Source organism: Eumetopias jubatus, unplaced genomic scaffold, assembly GCF_037043125.1.
Source record: "Eumetopias jubatus isolate StellerSeaLion01/CBP00866 unplaced genomic scaffold, mEumJub1_p1.0 scaffold_5, whole genome shotgun sequence".
Lineage (NCBI taxonomy): Eukaryota > Metazoa > Chordata > Mammalia > Carnivora > Otariidae > Eumetopias > Eumetopias jubatus.
Window position 1 is genome coordinate 77,288,951 of NW_028274811.1, and position 23,869 is coordinate 77,312,819.

The window sequence follows — 23,869 nt, forward strand, 5'->3', positions numbered from 1 at the left end:
CCAAGACTGCTGGCATATGTGGCATGGATTCTGTATTTACCCTATTTGTAAATACCAGAAACCAACATGAGTTTAATAGAAGAAGAACTTTATTTTGAGGATTCAAAGAAGCAAAAGGGACAAAATATATTCGGGACTCAGAAAGCCACGAGAGTAGGAAATAGAAACGCATTAGGAATTCAAGATATTCTCACTTGTGTTTCTCTTTGTTTACTTTATTACTGTGTTTTTTTATAATCTGGTTTTGGGGCTTTTTGTTGTTGTTGTTTGACAGCAACTTTGTCAAAGTACTGGAGGAAAACTGTAGAACAGTACTCAAGCTTTTAAATCTCCCTTTTTTTTAAAGAGACCATTATATATTAAAATAGAATCCCTTTTTTTTCTGATTTAGGTTTTATTTCATCATCATAAACTGAACTCTACAATCCAGCTAGACCTGGGGCTAAGGAACCATGGAGCCTGCAGAACTGCCCCAAGAGCACAGAGATTCTGGGGTATTTCGATCAGGTGGGGGTGAAGGGGTGCTCTCCCAAGCTACAGAAGGAATGGTCTTGTAATTAAGATAAAACACAAGTCGGATTTATTAGATCTGTCCACAGTCAGCAATGGTGATCTTCTTGCTGGTCTTGCCATTCCTGGACCCAGAGTGCTCCATGGCCTCCACGATGTTCATGCCTTCTTTGACCTTGCCGAACACCACATGCTTGCCATCCAACCACTCGGTCTTGGCAGTGCAGATGAAGAACTGGGAACCGTTCGTGTTGGGTCCAGCGTTGGCCATGGACAGGATGCCAGGACCCATGTGCTTCAGGATGAAATTCTCATCATCAAACTTCTCCCCATAGATGGACTTGCCTCCAGTGCTGTTATGGCGTGTGATGTCCCCTCCCCCCCGCCCTCTGGCACATAAATCCCGGAATAATCCTGTGAAAGCAGGAACCTTTATAACCAAATCCTTTCTCCCCAGTGCTCAGGGCACCGAAGTTCCCTTAAAAACCAGTCACCTAATACCAATTTCAAATTCTGAGAATTGGATTCTAATTGTCTTGGGTTAGGTCATCATTTCTTGTGTAGGCATTTGTGGCTTTGGGGATGGGACCCATTGTACTGACACTACCATTGAAGGTCTAACTCTGTGAATTGATGGGTAGAGACTTAGATTTGATAGAAAAAAGAATGGGATTATTGGCTTGGACTGAGGTCTGCAGGTCATTATTAGTGGAACCCTCGAAAATTATGTTGATTTGTTCTGTATCAGGATCTCCTTTAGACTGTCATTATTCTAATATTATTTCTGATACCTTTTCCTTTATCATTAAGGTTTCACTCAGAGAGAAGTGACTATTTGATTTCTAGCTGAGAAAGCATGTAATTAAATAATACCCCTGGGCTCATTCTATTTTCCTGCCTTATCATGAAATAAGAACGAAAGGTCTCCTGAAGGAGAATTAAAGAAAATGCTGATACATAGCAAATGATCACTTAGTTTTGCCTCCAAAGGCAATCCTCTTTCTACAAAATAAGTTAATATACTGATTTAGAGAACTTTGCAGGGGAAAAAAAAAACTACATAAGCATTATAAATGCTGTCATGTAAGTATTATTTTTCATTGTTTCAAAACAAAGAGAATAGTAGGTGATTTTCCATTGTTTCTGCTTCGTTATCATCAGCAGCAGTGACGTCAGGAGCAGCATCTATGACTTTACTAAAAATGACACAAACTAAACATGTGCTACATTCTTCGGATTATTTCCGAAATTAGGACTTTCTAAAAGAGACTTATTTTAAGCTTCTATTAAAGATATACAATTATTAAAACAGAAAACTTGTGAAAGAAAATAAAAGATTCAAATGTAAGGCAAAAATCTGAAGGTTATGACATTCATATTATACACCAAATACAAACTATTTTAATTTTTGAATTTTATTCTTTCTCATATTCCCTTACCTTTATATGTACTTGAAGGAGATGAACAAAATTGAAGAGAATATTAGTAGTGAATTAACACAAAAATATTGCTTATAAGGACTTGAGTTATAAAAAGGAGATTAAACAAAAAACAGACATAAAATTAAAAGGTACCTTAAGGAAAGACTCAGAAGGAACTCATCAATAAGCATAACAATTTTTATTTGTACAAAGTATCATACACATGGATATTGTGAAAGACATATCGGTTAGTTTTAATTTCTAAGCACATTGAGATATTCAAGGCAATGAAAAACCAAAGTTAAAAAAAAACAAAACAAAAAACCCCCAAAAAACAAGAGTATATACTTGGAAATATTTGGAAAGTTAAAAGCATTAGAATTAGGTTAAAATTGAGGGTAACGCTGATTGTACTGATCACCCTATAAAATAAATAGACTATTTGTTAATTAATCTCAAGAAATGGTTTAATTTACATATATAAGATAACTACTTATAAATGACATGCTCAGTGAAGTCATGAAACAGATAACTTCCAATTTTAAACAAATTATTTTAAATATCATTTTTTTAAAGATTTATTTATTTATTTTAAAGAGAGAAAGAGAGCATGTTTGCATGCCTGTGTGAGTGGGGGGGGAGGTGGAAGGAAAGAATCTCATGCAGACTCCCCTCTAAGTGTGGAGTCCCCAGGGGTGGAGGGGGTGCTCCATCTCACCACCCAAGAGATCATGACCTGAACCAAAACTAAAAGTCAGATGCTTAACCAACTGAGCCACCCAGGTGCCCTAAAAAATCTGTTTTATAATCAATAGTATCTTTCAATTTAGTTTTTATTAAGATAGTATAACTACCATGATATCACAAAATAAATTATTAAAAAGATAACACATTAACTTAATATTCAGCCAATATTTACTGAATACCTAATGCTTACAAATCAAGTTATAAATCCTGGAAAGCAACCAAAGATTTAAGAAGCATACAACATGTATGAATAACTATGGAATATTAAAATAGTAAAAGTATGCGGTACACAAGGTGTTGTAATTGGTTAGGAGAGTGTATTTGGCTTTCTCCTGCTGGTCATAAGTTGGAAGTGGACCCAAGTATGAGGTAAGGTATCATTTATTGATTTAGGACTGACTGGGATCGATTGCTATACAGTGTGTGGTCTGGGTTCTTAGGTTGGCCAGGCAGATTGTGGGTCAGTTGTATTTTTATATATGCTCTGGCATTGTCCGTTTGTATATTCAGTCTCTCATTACTAAGGCAATGACATCCTGTCATTATGAAGGTTTTCAGGAAGACTTCTTATAGCTTCTTTTATATCATCATTCTCATATTAACCCTATTTTCTCAAACCTGCAGCATATTTGAAAAAATGGTAGTTATAATAAATGTTCAAAATGACTAACTTTAATGTTATAGTTATTTGTTGTTTAAATGTCTGTATTTTCAGAGACATATATCTGTTTTATGGGGATTTTTAAATTTAAATAAAAAATTTATTTAAAAATATATGTAATATAATAGATTTGGAATTGAATATGTTCAGGTCACTAGGACTTTTAAGAGTCACAAAACATGTAGAGAAAATTGATAGAATCATTAAATGGCTTGCATTCTTTGACCAAAGAAGTGAGAAGAGTCAATGAGAGAGTAGACATTTAATTACTAGAGGACTAGAGCTAAGGTCCATGTTGGACATACCATGTACCCTGAGCTGCCTTCCTCCTCACACTTATGGTAGTAAAAGGTAAACAGTAACTAGACTATAGAGTTGGGACCTCTGTGCATTTCTGCAATTCTGAAATTCTAGAGAAGATTTTGGGAAAGTAAGGATAAAGATTAATTGGTAAGGCCATAAGGAAACTGATGAGTTAAGAATGTAGGAATTACCTTGAGTTTTTCTATTCATGAGTGTTTCTGAATTTTGAGAATGTACTCTTCCACATATTCTGGTTAAGTTAATGTAGGTATGATTGCATATATATCTTCTTTCTTGTTTTATTTATTGGCCACTGTACCTAAAAAAAAGAAATCCTTTGAGAAATTGATGAGGCTCATTCTCCTTATTTACTATGGAAGTTGCTCAGGGCCCTGGAACATTTAATTAGGCAATTACTTAGATTGCCCTCTCTATCCTTACTATCATGCAGGTTTCAGTACAAACAGGCCACAGTAATAGAACAGAGTCAATATTTACCGTCAAGTGTCTGTTACATCTACATAGTAGTGAGTACTCCTGTGATAATTTAGCATTGAATATTCTACAGGAATTATGTACTTGTGAGTGGAAACCCAACTATCATTCTATATGACACCTGATCCCTGCCCTCTGCTAGGTGATTATTGTGGAAAACTAGACATGTGCACACTTAACTCTCATCAAAGATTAAAAGTATGTAATGTCTAGGGTGCCATAAAGTCATAGAAGTTTTTGCAGCAGACAGCACATGTTTCACTGGAAGTAGAAGAATTCATGGATCAATGCTAGCTCTGTGGAGGGGTTAAGATTGAAATGGAAATTAAGTATAGAATTAATTTACATTTGGGAAAATGTTGGAGAATTCTGGGGGCTGGGGAGGGTTTTTTTTTAGAAGGAATCCACATGATCGAAACATAAAAGCTAGAAACTTTTTTGGCAGGAATTTAGATTTTCCTGGGGTATAATGATAATACACCTGAAGACAGACACAAGATTAAAACATGAATGTTCAGAACTCCTGAAGTGACCTGAGCTTTATAATACTTTTTTGTGTATGAGATTTCAATAATGGCCATCTCTACGTGTCTACGCTTTAACTTGGCTGACCAGCAAGTAAGTGCACAGAAAACCATACCACGGCTAAGACAGCTTAGCTTGCCTGTTCCAAGGAACACATATTTTACTGATTAAATCTAGACTTTTGCTAAAACAAAACTATTGGAAGCGAGTATTTTCTACTTTGGATTTAAAATGAGATGAATAAATTTTATTTTCTATAGTGTAATTTTATAACTTTGATTAATACTGCTTTAAAATGCTGTATTGTTTCTTAATGTAACTGGCAAAAATACAAAAAGGTTCAAATCCTTCATGACCAGACTCTAGGTACTGTCTCATCCCTAAAAAGACAAACAGTGGAAGATACTTCCTGTTGTCGTGAAATAGTCGTTTTTGGAAATCTTGTAGTCAAGGTAAAGTTGTCTAGAATTAACTTGTTAGGTTTTCATTATGGACGAGGCACTTTAATAACCATCATTATGGAAGCAAAATAAAATTACAAATAATGATTGCTTTGGAAATTGCAATTAAGCAGAAACAGCTAATGGGCAGCTTCTATTCAACCTGCAGTGGGTATTTCTCATTTTCTGACAAAATGTTACTGCAAAGAGAATGAAAAGCAAACATTGCGTTTTTACAATTTTATATTTTAAATAGAATAGATGTACCTAAGGTAAGAAGATTACCGAATTTGGTCTGAAGTGCGTTACAAGGGACAAGAATTTTTGAAACTTGGGCATATAAGGCTGTCTAGATTATTAGATTATTCTTGCTTAACATTTCATGTTAAAACTACATTAGTTGACAAAAATGACATTAATGTTTTGACTGAAAATACCAGTGTCTTGTCTTTCATGAGCTCTGAATGGCTTAGCCTCCCTTTGTCGGTCTTTTATATTGTGAAGTCATCCTGCCAACTCTCCGTAGTTAACACATTATGGCTGATATTTCTGTCTGGAAAATACTGACTCTTGGCTTATCTTGCAGGAGAACATCATTTGCCAGTAGTCATGCCTCAGGGTGGATAGAGTACAGCTGAGGGTGTCCGCGGTCCAGGGGATGAAATCTCAGTGATCCACAGAAACCTCGGATAGCTTTATGGACAAGGTCAATCCACCACAGGCTTTCCTCCCCTCTAGCTCTCTCTCTAATCAGGCCTTCCAACCCCCATGATTCTTTCTCCTAACATCTACTCTGGAACTTCTGAGGTAAAAATGAGCTTATTTCATAAATGTTCTTTTGTCTTTTAATCTAAGAATATAGGGAAACTTGCTTTGCTCATACCCAATCAATTCTTCTCCTTTTGCTTTTGTATTTAGTCTGTCAAATTATACTTTGAAACTTGATTATACCTATATTAAAATCCATATAATATTTTTAGAGACAATGAAGGCCCATATATTTTTCCAAATCTGTATGCTTTCATTTTATTGTAGTATAGTATACATAACACAAAATTTACCATTTTGGCCATTTGTAAGCATAGTCCACAATATTTTTAAAGAGTATCTGTGATGAGAGTTCAAGGGAAGTTGAATTATCTTATAATTCCCTATATCACATAGGCCACAGGTATCAAATGAAGAATCTTCAGCAAGTAAGTGGTTCAGTTTTTCAGTAGTTTCCCCCCCCCACTCTGTATACCTTTTTCTTACCATTATCAAAATCTTAAGGCATGTATAGTAGGTGTGAATATTCCACAGTCATCAAATACTCCTTCCTTCTCATATTAGCTTATAGTTGTGAGGTCTTTTAAAGATGGGAATATAGGCTTTCTTTGATTCTGCTTTAGCGGCTGCCTGCTAAACTCCATCTGTGACAGTTGTGTCTTTTCACAAGGGAATGGAGAATGATTTGTTTCAAATTTTGACAACACTCTACCTTCTGGTATCCATGGGAAATTTTGGTAACGCCATAAGATTACTTAGGCAGAATAAAATGATTAACTCTCCTTAGGTTTGGACTTGTTGCATGTTTAATTCTGACATTTACTAGCTGCGTGACATCTGATTTTTTTCTCTGTCTCCATTTACTCATCCACCAAATGAGCAGAATTGTGGTTAATCTCACTTACAAAGAAAATCATTCATCTCTATCAGTCCCCTACTCCTCCTACCAATCATGCCACATTTCTCTGGCTCATTCAGGTTTCTAGAATCTTCTAGATGACTAGTTCTCTTTTTATTTCTCTTATCAAACATCCAACACCTTATCCCTCATCCACATTCTCAACTGCTGACCTTCTTCCTATTTTGCTAAGAAAAAAAAGAAGAAAATTTCAGCAAGCTCCCATCATCACATATACCCCCACTCACCTGTATTTTTGCTCTTGTACTTTGCCTTTTCTCCTCTAAATATTTATGAGCTCTCTGCTCTTAACAGAGGCCACCTGCTTCATTGGTACATCAGATCCATCCCCTCTTCTCTACTCAAGGCTTTCACACCAGATTTCTCCCTTCTTTTTGGTGTAATCATGCATTTATTTCCTCCCCCTCACAAATACACAGGCTGTATTTTTTCCACTTTAATAAAATCTTCTCCTGACCCATTGTCTCTTTCCAGCTACTATCCTGTTCCTTCCCTTCCCTCCCCTCCCCTCCCCTCCCTGCCCCTCCCCTCCCCTCTCTCCACCCCTCCCTGCCCTTCCCCACCAAAATTGTTGTGTCAAAGTCACCAGTAACCTTTGCTCTTCTAAATCCCTTGGTCAGTTTCTTCTTAAAATATGAGCGCTGTGAATTGTGTAAGACTGTTGAATCACAGACCTGTACCTCTGAAACAAATAATACATTATATGTTAAAAATAAAAGAAGAAGATAGTAGGAAAGGAAAAATGAAGGGGGAGAAATCGGAGGGAGGGGGACGAACCATGAGAGACTATGGACCCTGAGAAACAAACTGAGGGTTCTCGAGGGGAGGGGGTGGGGGGATGGGTTAGCCTGGTGATGGGTATTAAAGAGGGCACATTCTGCGTGGAGCACTGGGTGTTATGCACAAACAATGAATCATGGAACACTACATCAAAACTAATGATGTATGGTGATTAACATACATAATAACATTTTAAAAAAATATATTCACTAGAATTCTTAATTCAGCCTTTTCTAGTTTTTTCTCCTACTCCCCTGGCTACCTTTGGTGACTGTTTTGCTGATTCTGCTTTATCTTCCTATGCCAACCCATGGACTTCCTCCCTTTTCCATATATAAACAATCTCTTTGGTTCTCACCCAGTCTCATGGTTCACTGAGTATCATCTGTTTACAAACAACTCCCAGATTTACGTCTTCAGCCTTGGTCTCCCCCTGAAATCCAGGCTTATGTCTGCAGCTGCTTACTTGATATTACACTTGGCTGTTTAATTGGCACCTCATACATAATACTTCAAAACATAAACTTCTTAGAGTCTCAGGGCAGTCTTTCCCATCTCAGCAAATTTTAACTTCTTCTTTCCAGGTGCTCAGGCTAAACTTTGCAACTCCCCTCCTTCCCGCACATCTGATACTCAAACCCGCAGCAAAATCCTATTGACTCTGCCTTTCATCCAGTGGGAGACCACTTCTCAACATCCTCTGCATCCCCACAGTCGTAAAGCCACTGGTCCAAACCATCATCAGCCCTGAAATGAGTTATCACAATAGCTTCCTGTCTGATCTCCCTGTTTCCCTTCTCCAGTCATTCTCTTCATGGAGCCACAGTGTTTCTCAGTGAGCATATGTCCCTCTTCTTTTGAAGTCACTTCAAAGCCTTTTTCTCTCAGTGAAAGCCAAAATTGTTAAAAATATCACAAATATTTTGGGATCTGATAGCTCTTTCCCATTCTTTCTTCATCATCTGACACACTTACTCTTCATCATCTGGCACTTCCTCACCTTCGGCTACACTGTTGTTCAAGATACTCCCAAACAAACCAGGAATCCTTCCCCCAAAAGATTTCCCATTTGTTGTTCCTTAGATTTGGGATGGTCTTTTCCAGATATTGCATTACTCAATCTCTCATCTACTTTAGATTTTTATTAAAATATCATCTTCTAGCACTGGGTGTTATATGCAAACAATGAATCATGAAACACTACATCAAAAACTAATGATGTAATGTATGGTGACTGACATAACATAATAAAATAAAATGAAAAAAAAAGAAAAAAATACTAGCTATAGCAAGGATTCAAAATTTAAAAATCTCAAAAAAAAATCATGTTCTAACTAAGGGAGACCTGGTTTGACTATCCAATCTATCTCTCTATTTCTCTGCTTTCTAAAAATAACATCTACAAATGACATTTTGCATTTTAATAAGTTGTTATGTTTATTTTCTGACTCTTCCTTCTCCCCAGCGCCACGAGAACATAATGTCCACGAGGGTGGAAACTTTATGCTTCTTTAAAAAAATGTTACTGAAATTGTGGAAATTTAAAAGTATCTGGGACATAGTTGTTATAGACAGATATTATTTGAATTATTACCTATCTTAAGCGGTTGTTGAAAAATTAGAGGAGGTAATGTACATAATCCCTGAGGACATTTGGTACATAATAGAACTTCAGCACATGCTTTCTGTTATCAAGGAGATGCCTTGAAACCTCAGAGATGTAATCATTCTTTAGGATATGAAGGTGGTCCATGAAAGAAGAAGGTATATTAATCTCTGTCTTCGAACATAAGGGACATTTGATTGGGAGGGTCAATAGTAGACTGCAGATCTTTCTGTTTTCCTAAGCAGAAAGTAATTTTAATTAAACTTAGGAGACTAGGTCACTGAATTGCATATTTAGATGTTTTTCTAGAATAATTACTTTTCTGTATTTCCATTAAATTAAACATTGTAGTATAGAAGTATATGCCATTTCATTCTGGTTTTACAATAGTAAATACAAATTTTGTAACATAAGTTTAATGTTACTAAATTATTTCCAGTCTTTATTATACAAAATCACTGATTACAGTGACAGATATTTGCAGTCAAAAATGCTCTACAATTAATGAAATGTTTAAAGTTTTCAGTTTAAAAGAAAAAGCGGATAGTGTCTAATTTTCAAACAATGCTTTTTATAAAGATTATTTGAGGCAGTTATGTACCAGGTTTTGTATATATTTAATTTTATAATGAGAAGTCAGGTAAAACTTTATTGCTCTATTTTTTAACAAAAGATTTTATTTATTTGAGAGAGAGAGAGAGCATGAGCGTGGGGGGAGGCAGAAGGAGAAGTAGACTCCCCACTGATCAGGGAGCCCAACACAGGGCTTGATCCCAGAACCCTGGGATCATGACCTGAGCCGAAGGCAGATGCTTAACTGACTGAGCCACCCAGGTGCCCCTTTATTTCTCTATTTTAAGAATAAATACTCCAGATCGTTGTATCACTTAATGGTGACAAAAACTGAAATGTGATGGATAGCAACTTACCACTTGCTAGGAGGGAGAGCAACTTATCTCTAAGTAAGGGATATCTTATTAAGATGAAATAAGGAAAGGGGCGCCTGGGTGGCTCAGTTGGTTAAGTGACTGCCTTTGGCTCAGGTCATGATTCTGGAGTCCCAGGATCGAGTCCCGCATCCGGCTCTCTGCTCAGCAAGGAGGCTGCTTCTCCCTCTAACCCTCCCTCCTCTCATATACTCTCTCTCTCATTCTCACTCTCTCAAAATAAATAAAATCTTTGGGAAAAAAAAAGAAATAAGGAAAATAAAAATTCTTTGGATGTTTCCAAATTGTTCTTGCAAATTAACATGTTTAATATACAGGAATTATAGTTTGCTTCTAAAAGTTTTTCACTTAGCAATTTTATGAAGTATTGTTGCAATCAAAAATGAAATCACACTTAAATTTATAAAAAAATTTGGGGCACCTGGGTGGCTCAGTCATTAAGTGTCTGCCTTCGGCTCAGGTAATGGTCTCAGGGTCCTGGGATCGAGCCCCACATTGAGCTCCCTGCTCAGCGGGAAACCTGCTTCTCCCTCTCCCACTCCCCCTAATAGAAGTTTTATTATGTACCTCTCACTGTGTGTCTCTCTCTGTCAAATAAATAAAATCTTTAAAAAAAACCATAAAAAATTAAATATATATACTTTTTATTTTTATTTGTCAGAGAGAGAGAGAAATAGCTAGAATGAGCACAAGCAGGGGAAATGGCAGGCAGAACAGGTAGAGCGAGAAGCAGGTTCCCTGCCAAGCAAGGAGCTGGTACAGGACTCAATCCTGGGACCCTGGGATCATGAGCCAAGCCAAAGGCGGATGATTAACCAACTGAGCTACCGAGGCGTCCCAAAATTAAATATATTTTTAAAATGTATTTTCTTTAAAATTATTTTGATGGGGATTGTCTGGGTGGCTCAGTCGGTTAAGCATCTGACTCTCAGGTCGTGATCTCAGGGTCATGAGATCGAGCCCCATGTTGGGCTCCATGCTAGTTGTGGAGCCTGCTTAAGATTCTCTATCTCTCTCTCTCCCTTTGCCCTTCCCCCACCCTGCTCATTCTCTCTCCCTCTCTAAAAATAAATAAATTAATTAATTAAAATAAAATAAAATGATTTTGATGGGATTGTGAGTCAGCTCCTGTAAGTATATTCAGGTTAGAAACATATGCCTCAATCCTCACAGCATCTAATTTGAGATCTGGTACATTCCAAATGCTCAAAATTTATTTGATGTAGTTTATTGAAGTTTTTTGAAAAGTCTCTTCTATAATATGGTCAAAATATATTTCTCATACATTGTAATATATGTATGTTTTCCTTATTCTTCCTATTCTCTTTATAAAAAAATGAAGACTGAAAAATTATTTTAGGATAAATATTTGCAGATAGGGAAATTTAATAATTTATTTATTGAACTGCTATCTTTGGGTAGCCTAAATGCTAACTAAATAACAAGCTATGTGCCTCCTCAGAAATGTTTATAAGTTAAAAAGATATGAGGCTTCTGAAAGTGCAGAAAAGGAACAAATAAATGTTTTTATTATGCAACAGATTTATAAAGAAAAGTCTTAGAGGCTTCAAACTGAAACATGCAGTCTCTAAAGGTAATGAGTAAGAGCTGTGGGGAGAAATGTCTTCATACTGTGTCTACAGTATAGTTATAGCATTTTCTGCATTGTATTGCCACAATATCCTAGCTAGAAATCAGCCAAAATAGCTTTTCCAGGAGTTTCTTTTTCATGTCTTTTTGTTAAAGCATAATTACATTTCCCAAATAGGGGATTACTTAGTTAGGGTCATCCTGACACTTTTATGTATGTAGGAAAGGAAGGGCATGGTGACTTGCTGACACATCATATCTGTAATATTCAAGTAAGAGCAGGTATAGTAGTAACTCTGGAGAACAAAGTGAGGGTTACCAGTGTGGAGGTGGTTGTGGGGGTTAGGTAAAATAGGTGATGGGGATTAAGGAGAGCACTTGAGAAGAACACCAGGTGTTGTATGGAAGTTTTGAATCACTAAATTCTAATCACCTGAAGTGCTGAATCACCTGAAACTAATATTACACTGTATGCTGACTAACTGGAATTTAAATAAAGACTTAAAAAAAAAAAAAAAACCTACACTGTAAAAAAAAAAAAAGAATAGGTGCAGTGGTTCTATTTATAAACTTTAACAGAATTAGACACTTTACAAAGAAATTCAAATTACAAAAATAATACAAAATTGTAAACATATGTAAATATAATTTTAACCATCTTAACAAGAAATCTAGCCAGTACTAAAAAAATCTGTGCACCAAGAGTGCACTAGTCACATGCACTTATACATTGAATTTTACCAAACCTCAAAGAAATGACATGCCCTATCTTATACCATTTCTTTCCTGACATAATAGAGGGGAAAACCTCCCACATCATTTTTAATGTGAATTGCAGTCTCCAAAAATGTCTTCACAAAATGATTTCTTATTAAAATATAAGCATACTTAATTTATCTATCTGTAAATAAAATAATACATTGTGACCAAGTAAGTTTTATATCAAAAAAGCATGGATGATTAAATATTAGAAAATTATTCATACACATATGAATATTAACAGAATGTTACTTTCTGTTCATGTTAAAAACATTTACTATGTGCAAGCAGTTTTTTTTTTGTAACTAAAATGTCTATCTAAAACCTCTAGTAATTTTTATTTAATGTTGAAACATTAGAATTATTTTCATGAGGATTAAAAAATTGGGATTGAGACAAGAATGCTAATTACCAGAGCTTCTATTCAATACTTTATTGCTAATTCTAGTCAACATAATACAACAAGAAAACAATGTAATAAAGGATAGAAAGTAAAAAAAAATTATTTGCAAAAGATCAAATTATGTATCAATAAAACCAATGTCTACATAGAAACTACAATTAATGAAATTCTAAAAGTGTGCACATGCTGAAAAATCACTATAAAAATTGTCAGTTTTGTTTTCTACGAGCACACAATAAAGGAATAAATACAGAGATAAATGAAACAAACAAAAGTTTAAAAATCTGAATGGCTTAAAAGTACTATCCTGTAAAGGAAATAAAGTAAAATATTAATAAGAACACCCCATAATAGTTTAGGTTTGTATATCTCAGTTATTCTATTTTCATATATACACTTAAAAAACCTAGGGATGCTTTCACCAGTATAGGAAGACATAGATGAGGCTATTAATTTATTATAGACAAATAAATGTGTAGTGAAATTATAAAATGTGGATGAGGAAGAAATTCATCAGTTGAACAATAGTGGTTACTTCTGGGGTGGAAGAGAGAATGGAATTAGGTAGTAAAACAAAGGATCACAGAAGAGTTAAGCAACATGATCACTGAGATTTATGGATATGTACCAAATTTCTATAGTGATAACAGAAGATACATCGCCTTTTCAAATGCATATCAACATTTAAAAAATGATGTTGAGAGAGAAAATAATAATTTTCATGAAATAGAAATACATCATTCTCTCATCACAGAGCAGTAAAACTGGAAATCATCAATAAAACAAAAGGTAATAAAAAACTCAAAAGTCCTTCCACCAGAAAATTGAAGGAAAACTTTTATTCGAAAATCACTTGGGTGAGAAGAGAAATACAAACCTAAAAACTGCAAGCATATAGTTGTAATATTCATTCTTTTAAACCTGTAAGAGACAGAGCTGTTTTGAGTCATAGGCAATAATAAAAAGCTCTTTAAGCTATTTTAAAGGGCTTGAGGGGCGCCTGGGTGGCTCAGTCAGTTAAGCGTCTGCCTTCAACTCTGATCATGATCCCGGGGTCCTGGGATGGAGCCCCACATTGGGCTCCCAGCTCAGCAGGGAGTCTGCTTCTCCCTCTCCCTCCCACCAGAGAGCTAGTGCTCTCTCTCTCTCTCTCAAATGAATAAATGAAATCTTAAAAAAAAAATAAGAAAAATAAAAGGCTAGAGAAGTCTTAATACCAGGTTGAATAGTAATACTACTGTAAGTCCATGTCACTTTCACATATAAATTTAAATATCCAAAATGAAATATTAAAATCATAAAATATTTGTGCTTTAGAAATATTAGGGCCATGGAGTATTTAATAAAGGAATGGAAATTTATTTCAATAATAAAAATACATTAATTTAATTAACTGCATAAATGGGTAATAGAAGAAAAATCTCATGACCAAGTTAAGAAATACCCCCCAGATACCTTTTATAAAATTCAACACCTATTCCTCAAGGAAGCAAGTACTAAATACATAAAACAATATAGTAGTCATTTCTGTTACTGTTTAAAATGTACAGGGCGCCTGGGTGGCTCAGTTGGTTAAGCGACTGCCTTCGGCTCAGGTCATGATCCTGGAGTCCCGGGATCGAGTCCCACATCGGGCTCCCTGCTCAGCGGGGAGTCTGCTTCTCCCTCTGACCCTCTTCCCTCTCGTGCTCTCTGTCTCTCATTCTCTCTCTCTCAAATAAATAAATAAAATCTTTAAAAAATAAATAAATAAATAAATAAAATGTACAGGACACTGAAGCCAATTTGATAAAATTAGGTTCTAATCTATATAAACAGGAGACAAAATTTCCATTTTTAGAGACTGTGATTAAAACCCCAAATCTCACTGTGCTTATTCTTTGAGGATTATCTTCTTGCAACTCTCCCTTAGCAGACAAACTATGAAGTATACCTATATGTAATACATGCATGTAAATAGATGTGTGTGTCTTTACATGTGCACTCTTGTAAATATATGCTATATATCCATCTACCAATATTTTAGTAACTTTATTTTCTGGCACACACATACACAAAAGCTGTTCCAGACTTTTATTCTTCAAACTCTAGCTGTAGAATCAGCAATTCTTTGTCTGTTTTGATATGTGAATTAGTAACATAAATATGGAAACTAGTATAGAAACTAGTAATATGGGTCCAGAAGTGAAAACTGTGCACAGAGGAATACAGACAATGTCATCTTCACCCTTCTATCTTTTCAACCCTCTTGCCACCCACTCTTTGTAAGTAATCAATACCATTAGTATTTGATTTACTTTCTCTATCTTTATTTTGGCAAAGAAAAGAATAAATACATTTATATTTTTGCCACATTTTTATTAAATGAAAAAATGACTCATTATAGATATTCTTTCGTATTTTGCTTCTTTCAGTTAAAAATATATCCTGGATATCACTTCTTGTCCATTCATAGAGATCATCATCATTTTTTGTAGCTACATAATGCTTCATCATGCAGAAGTACTGTCTGTTTAATCACTCTCCTATCAATGGAGATAGTGTTTTATTTTTTTTCCTTTTCTGTTTTTAATTACAGCTAATATTGCATGAATAAGTATGCAAATGTGTGTTTTCAAGTTGTTGTTTGATGTATCTCCAGCCTAAATTCATAGAAGTGAGTTTGCTGGGTCAGAAATTAATGCTAATGTACTTTTGTTAGATGTTGACAAATTCTTCCCTAGTTTGAAGTATAGACGATACCTGTTTATCCCAATTCATGCTCAGAATATGTTGTCCTTTATATTTTTAATTTTTAATAGATATTTTAATTTTTTTAGCAATCTGAGAAATTGAAGGTGAAAAATTGAATCATAGTGTAGTTTAATTTACATTTCTCTAATTACACATTATAGTACTAGCTTTTTGTTATTCATTTTGTTTTGTAAAAGGCATACCAGCTTCTTTCTTGGACCCCTGCTTTGTTCAGTCAATGAGACTCCAACTAGCATGCTATAAAAACACTCAAGCTGTCTTTTGGAGAGTCCTCAAGAACAACTGAAGTCTCCCATCAATAGCTAATTCTAACTTCCAAACCTGTGGGAGTTAGTCACTGCGGAATCAAATCATCCGGCCCCATTTCAGCCTTGAGATAACTTGCAGCCCTGGCTGGTATCTGAATACTACCTCATGAAAGACTCAAGTCAGAAATGCCCAGCCATGTTCTCCTAGTGGTGGTTCCAGGTTCCAGTTTCTGTTTGTCTGAAATTGTCTTTCATTTGTCAGTATCTCTGAAGGCTATTTCCCACAGGAAATAAAATACTATGTTTGCAGTTATTTTAGCATTTAGAAGATGGAAATTCATTACTTCTCTTGTGAATACAATGCTTTGTTACTTGTTCTTTTAAATGTGAATTGCAGGTTTTTGTTGTTGTTGTTGTTACTTTTAAGCCTTTTGTTTTCATTTTCTTCTTAAACACTTTCATTATGATGCTAAATGTGGTTTTCTCAGATTCATCCTGTTGGGTTTTGTAGAACTTCTAAAATCTTTCTAAATAATTTCTTTTGCCATTTTTTTCAGTTTTATCAGCTTTTTATCCACTGTCTCTCCTAATAGACTTTGCCCTATTATTCTGCTCCTTTCTTTCTGGATTATATATTTTTATTTATGACCACTATAGTGCTTATTCTGTTTTATGTATTTTCATACTAAATTTGTCTCTTTTCTTCAATTAGCATCTTTTCTACTAATCTATCATTCTGTTCAAATATTATTTCTTCAGTTGTGTCTAATTTGTTCTTTTTTTAAAAAAAAAGATTTTATTTATTTATTTTAAAGAGAAAGACAGCAGGTGGAGGGGCAGATAGAAAGGGAGAGGCAGAAGATCTCTAGCAGACTCCTGTTGAGGCCCTAGCCTGACATGGGGCTTGATCCCATGGCCCTGAGATCATCACCTAAACCAAAACTAAGAGTCAGAGAGGCTTAACCAACTGAGCTGCCCAGGAGCCCCTCTAATGTGCTCTTAAGTTCATTTGCTGAATTTATAATTTCATCTACTAGATATTTCAGTTTTAGAAGGTCCACTTCATTTCTTTTGTAAGTTTCAATTTATTGCTGAAATTTTGCATCATTTATATTTTTGACCTTGTTATTAATGGTTAAAGACAGTATTTGAAAATACTGGTATCTGGATTGTCTAGGAGACTTTTTCTATTTTTTTGGTGTTTCTTTTGGTCTTATTTTCTGGTATGATTGTAATTTTGCTTAATGTAGATATTTTATGTGAGATTCTGAATAATGTCATCTTCCTGCCAAAGTTGTATGTTTTGGTTCTGGAAATATTTAGAGAAGGGGTAGGTGATCTGAATCACTATTGAATTGAGGTGATTCTAAGGAGTTTTTCATTTTTATTTTGATTGGTTGATTTCCATAGTGCTCTTCCTTTAATGTGTCTCCCTTCAGAGTCTGTCCTAAAGCCCTACTGTTTTTCTAGGGATCCCATGCCTTATATGCACAAGGATCTCCATAATAATCTGCCAAAAGCCCTCTTTGACTTCTGAGACTCTTACCTTCTACTTTATACTTAATTATCAGCCTTTTTTAATTGCTGCACTCAAATAAAAACACATTGTAGGGAAAATGTACAAAACGTAAGACTCCATTTGACTTTTTGTTTTCTCTAAGATGTTATAACCTCAATTCATAAATGTCCTAAACACCATCATTTTTCTCTTCAGCTCTGACCACATAAAACCCTTATATTTTTTACTCTCTCAGTTACAGCTGAGCTCTTCATATCTTTACCTTTGCCACTTATGATATGGTAAATATCTCTGGGGAAAACTAGTAAAAAAATTGAGATTCACCTCACTTTGTTCCTCCCTTATCACTGGGATATCAACTCCTAATTCCATTTAAATAAGAATTGGTCCTACAAAATACTCTTATATAGCCAGAAGTGAAAGTTTTCTTTGCTGCCTTATTTGTAAGATTCACAGCATTAAACTGTACTTATAATTTTCTCCTTGATATTGTCAATTTGTATATTAGTTTGTTTTATGGGTTTTTTCTAACTTTTAAAAATTATATTTAAATATTGGTGAGGGAGGTCTTAACATCTGACCTCATTTACATTTTTTTAAGATCTTATTTATCTATTTGACAGAGAGCGAGCGAGAGAGGGAACACAAACAGGGGGAGTGGGAGAGGGAGAGGCAGGCTTTCTGCTGAGCAGGGATGCGGGGCTTGATTCCAGGACCCCGGGATCATGACCTGAGATGAAGGCAGACGTTTAAGGACTGAGCCACCCAGGTGCCCCTTCTTTCTACATTATTTACCAATAGTTCTTTATCAAGATGTCACCTTTTTTTTTTTTTTTAAGGATTTCACCTTTCAAATCATTCTGGATCAGTGTCATTGTCCATTTCCTTTCATTGTAAACCTAGTTAGTGATTTTCTTTTTTTCTGTTGAGGCACATTGAAAAGTTTTATTTTTCTTACTTGTCCTTGGATATTTGTGTTGTTGTTTTTGTATTGTTAAAAATTTTTTAGGGATATAATTGTCCTAAATGCAATGAGCTAATCACTATTTTATAAAATAGAAAATATATATATGTATATGTTAGTGTACCTTTTAATGCACTACCTAGTGATTATGCTGGGTGTTGATATGCCATTATTTATAAAGATTCAATCAGATGGAAGTAGCACTACATGAGTGTCAGGAGTTTTATGGTTCTTACTGACTTTATAGTCTTGTCCACATTGATATTTCTGAAACTCAATTTATATGCATCTCTGAAATTATTTTAAAGAGAGACATATGATTTTTTAATAGTGACTGCATAGTTGAAAATTTGAGTTCTGCATTAGAACAAACCAGAATTTGTGAGATGCCATTATCTTTATACATACTTCTTTCTAAATATATAGACTGAAAATAAAATGTAAGAAAGTAAAAAAATAGCAGTAGAAACTGCAAATTTCCCAACCTTAAAACAACAAAATAACTGCAGTTTATCTGCATGATTATTTTCCCAGCCTTCTTAAATAATGAATTTGGTGGGGGTTGTATAAACATCGCTATCTATTCTTTTATAATTGCATAGTGCTTAAGCTTTTGCTTGTCTGCAGATTTGTTCACGGGACTACTTACTCAGTCTTATTCAACTAGAAGAGAAGTAACTTCCTTTCTGTTAGACTCTAATGGACACCATTTGGCAAGTGTTTTTTTTCAACAACCTTTACCTTATTCCTGAAAGAATCCGCATTCTCTAGGCAGACGAAAGACGGTAAATCAACTGTAGTGTTAATCAATAAAAGTAATCAGCCTCTGAAGCAAAACCTATCTATTGTAATATGTAACAACTAGCTCTTGGGTGGACTTTAAAACACAGCCTAAAGAGTGAACAGAGTTCTGCTACACTATTTTTTCCACTTTATTCCAAGTGACATTAGAATTTTAGATGAGACTAGGGTTTAAACAGATTGTTTGAGAGTATGTGCACTATGAGTATGAAAAGAATATGGAAAAGAACGAAAGAAGCAATGGAAATTGTGAAAAAATATTCTCTGCAGTGTGATGTAATGAAAGAACATAAGCTCTAGGGTATGATTCCAAATATGACTTTGCATGTGAAATAAAAATCTATTTTTGTGGCTTATGTGCCATCCAAGGGTTTTATCTAATTTCCAGATCATTTTCTTTTGTGTAATTTCTCATCCTGTAAGCAACTGTCGATTTGGCGATAGAATTCTTTTTCCATTTGAAAATTTATTTGCTTGAATTATTTGCACTTTATGCTTCATTGACGTCAGTCTTCAAATTGGTTGATTACATAATGTACTTAGAAAAATTAGAATAAGAGTTTAACATTGAAGCAATTAATTGAAGAAAATTAAAGAAATGGTTAAATTAAAGAAATTGTTAAAAAATTCACTAAATAAAATTTAAAATAGGTATGTTTTGAGGATGGCTGGAGGAGAAGAAATGAAAATCAGAAATAGGAACGACTATATTGAACCCATGTAATAAAGAATGAAGGAAAGTTTATTTAGGACATACATTATTATTTTTTTAAAGATTTTATTTATTTTTATTTGAGAGAAAGAGAGTGAGACAGAGAGAGAGAGAGCCTGGGGCAGGGAAGGGGCAGAGAGACAAGCAGACTCCCCACTGAGCAAGGAGCCTGATCCAGGACTTGATCCCAGGACTTGGGGATCATGACCTGAGCCAAAGGCAGATGCTTAACCGACTGAGCCACCCATGCACCCAGGACATACATTATTTTTATCAGTTATTTAAAACATTTTATCATTAAAAGAAATATAATTACTTTAACCACTGATGAAGTGAACTTCTCTAATGCTAAATACAAAAATTTTAATGGGAAATTATTTATAAACTTTAAAGTCTATGATAAATGATAAGTACATAAAATTATCAAAATTTCTAGTGACATTCACTTTATAAAAATATCATTAATATACAGAGATTTCTAAACGTTAAATCCTTAATATTACTAAGACAGAATGGAATAATAAAAATGTGACAAAAACAACGAATACTATTGTTTATAACAGGTATATATTTTTGACATGTAGTCTCTCTATTGCAAGTCTGTAAGTAGTCTTCTTATATTTGAAAAACAAAACATAAAACTTTAGGGTATATTTAGCACTGTTTTTACATCTGAGCTTTACTTGAAATATCTGTAACCCATAGGGAGCAAGACACGTTTCAGACTAAAAGACTCATATGAGCAACAGTCTGTTTGGGGAATAGGGAGATGTAAAGTACAAAAACTTTTGCTGTGATGATCCCTTTATATTACTGGCTGCTGAAACAGTAGGTGGAGAGAAGCACTGGGAGTAGCAAAATGCTCGGGTAGATCCATGGGGTTGGTTCAGACACATGAAAACCAAGATGTTACTTCTTACCTGTTGGGACCTTGTTACCAGAGTCATTAAGGACTTATGCTAGAATTAAGCACTAAACAATATTAGTTCCAAACAGCATGGAAACTGGAGTATCAGGGAAAAATTGTATATTGTGATTTGTCAGATTAAGACCTGATGATGGCTAAAGTTCAGGGGTAATACTGTGGAATTGCTTTTCAGTTATATAATATTCCTCAAGTAAGGATTTTTAGTTACTTATTTTTGTAATCAAAGGATATATGTAAGATCTGATGATCTATATGTATAGATAACCATACTCAATGTCTAATGGTTGATAGGTATGCTCTATTCCATCTTCCCAAGAGATTCATTTTTTTAAAGAATTTATTTGTTTGAGAGAGAGCCAGAAAGAGAGTGTATGTTTGGGTTGGAGCAGAGGGAGAGAAGCTTCAAGCACACTCCTCACAGAACAGGGAGTCTGAGGTGGGGCTCAATCTCACAACCCTGCGATCATGACCTGAGATGAAACCAAGAGTCAGTTGCTTAACTGACTGAGCCACCCAGGCGCCCCAACAAGAGATTCATTTATTGGTGTTTGTCAGTTATATATGATATCCTCCAGGCTTCTAGACAAATGGTCTGTAAACATGTCCTTCCAGAGAGACCAAAGGTCATCAAGAAATTATTTACAAGTCAGATTTTTTTTTCAAGATTTTATTTATTTGACAGAGAGATACACAGCGAGAGAGGGAACACAAGCAGGGGGAGTGGGAGAGGGAGAAGCAGGCCTCCCACTGAGCAGGGAGCCTGATGCAGGGCTCGATCCCAGGACCCTGGGAACATGACCTGAGCCGAAGGCAGACGCTTAACGACTGAGCCACCCAGGCGCCCCTACAAGTCAGGTTTTTAAGTGTTTGTTTAATCATCTTATGGTTCTCAAAAACAAGCTCTTTAAAGCATGCTATTTCACTCCTTAATATGATATAAGACCTCATTTGAAATAAGGCTAATGGAGTTTAATTCTCCATCTCTAATAAAGTGATTGTAAACTTTCACTTACCAACATCACTTCAGCTTCTTCTGGCAATCCCCGAGGTTAAGAAACGAGCCCAGATAATAAGTCAAATCACAAATTATTTTCCTTACTACAATTCTCTCTTTTCACACATTTAACCATGTAGAAGCACTGCGAATCATTCATTTATGTTGGTGAAGAATGGTTTCTAATACCCCGAAACAGGCGGAATCTTTGACCAGTTTTCACTGTCACTTTCTATCTGTGCCACCTGGAACCTGTGAGTCAGTAGCTGCTTTCAACATCGAATGGACAATCAGCATCCAAGGTCACAGGGCAATAAGTTTAATTATAGGACTTAAGCTTCTGTCATGAGACCAGTAATTTTGTCTTGGTTGTTAAACTCTACAGAAATAACCTGTCTTTTCTGTTCTGGCAAGCGAGTTTGTTATTTACTGTCTCAACTTACATAACTGACCGACGAACCCTAGGGGTTTCTTCCAAGTCTATAATACAGGTGTTAACAACCAATGCTTTAAACCTCTGCCTTGAGTACAAAGTGACCGTAAATGACAATAAATCTTAGTGTGTGTGATAGGACCGATTATAGTGTCAAAGCACAGTCTTCTAAGGCTGTATCCTGTCATGTATTTAAAAATCAAAGCTCTCAAAACTCCAAAGTATAAAATGAAACTTAAGAAAGGTCTAGATTATATAAATCTCCCTGAAACTTGTGAAAATAATTTAGTTGTTTAATTATGTCCTTTTTTTTTTTTTTTTTTTGCATTAGCAATGCAAGCAGCTTTAAGGGAAACTGAAATTTGCTAAGTGGAGTTTAATTCTGCATCTCTACTAAAGGGATTGTAAACACTTAACAATATCACTTCAGCTTCTTCTGGCAATCCCCAAGGTTAAGAAATTCTGTTAGAAATGCCTTCCCAAGCAAATTTCTAAGCTGAATAGCATGCTATCCATATTCTTTTTGCACAATAGTATTTAATTTCTATACTTTTCATTCTTTCATACATAGCTGGAGTAGCTCCAACATGAATTACATGTAAAAACGAAGACGCACTAGAAAGGAAAACTGGTTGTAGTATTCTTTTTATGTGATTTATAATAATCTATTTTTTATTCAAGCAGTTTAAGTACAATTAAAATTAAATACATTAAATACATAAAATTAAATACATAAGTACATTAAAAATAAAATTGAACAATTACTAGAAATTGAAGTTAAAATTCCTTCTAAATAATTTTATTTTAATATGTTAACTGTTAATTAAATGGATTAGAATTAGCATATTCAGCAAATGATGAAGATTATTTTTAAGACAGTGGATTGACCACTGTGGCAGGCAGCCTTCTCTTCTGTTTCTAAGCAATAAAAGCACTCAGTAGCCCAAATTTCATGAGGCATCTCTGAAAAAAGGCAAGTGGATTGGATAATATTGAAGAAGTTAACCAAATTTTTAACATTTATAGGGAGGTATACTGGGGGAAAAAAATGACTGTTTTCACAGACATTCAAAAACTAGAAGTGATATCTTCCAGAAAGATAACTGTTTCCTAAGAATGCTGTAACAAATTACCCTCGTCTGGGAGCATCTAAACTACAGAAATTTATCCTTCTGTAGTTCTGGATGTCAGAAGTCCACAAACATGGTATTGGCAGCTCTGTAGTCCCCGCGAAGGCTCTAGGAGAGAATCTGTTTTTTTCCACTCCCCAGCTTCTTGTGGCTGTCAGCTTTCCTTGGCCTTCTTTGGCATTCACGTCTCTATCAGATTCTGCCTCTTCACATTCCCTTCTCCTCCGGGTGTCTCTCTTCTCTTCTGTCACCGCCTGTCTCCTAATGGATTGAGTGCCCACTTGGATAATTTGGAATGCTATCCCCATTTCAAACATAATTGCATCTTTAAACCTCTTCTTTCCAAATATGATAATATGCACAGAGTCCAGGGATTAGGATTTGGATATATCTTTTGGAGGCAAGATTTATTATACTAGAATTATTTCTGGTAATACTGTGTTAGGATTATTTATACAAAATAATAATCTTCCCCCACTGTTCACATCTCCTCAGCATAAGGATTTAACAGT

At 35.1% G+C, this 23,869-nt stretch overlaps 1 protein-coding gene across 1 annotated transcript; it reads right to left on the bottom strand.

Moving 5' to 3' along the window:
- Positions 1-583: 583 nt before the first annotated feature.
- LOC114200741 (uncharacterized) lies at positions 584-23,665 on the bottom strand. Its single transcript, XM_088023183.1, has 2 exons — positions 23,361-23,665; positions 584-899 (listed from the first exon to the last, which is right to left on the bottom strand). The coding sequence occupies exons 1-2, from the start codon at positions 23,663-23,665 to the stop codon at positions 584-586; spliced, it is 621 nt and encodes a 206-aa protein (XP_087879309.1).
- Between the last annotated feature and the right edge of the window lie 204 nt (positions 23,666-23,869).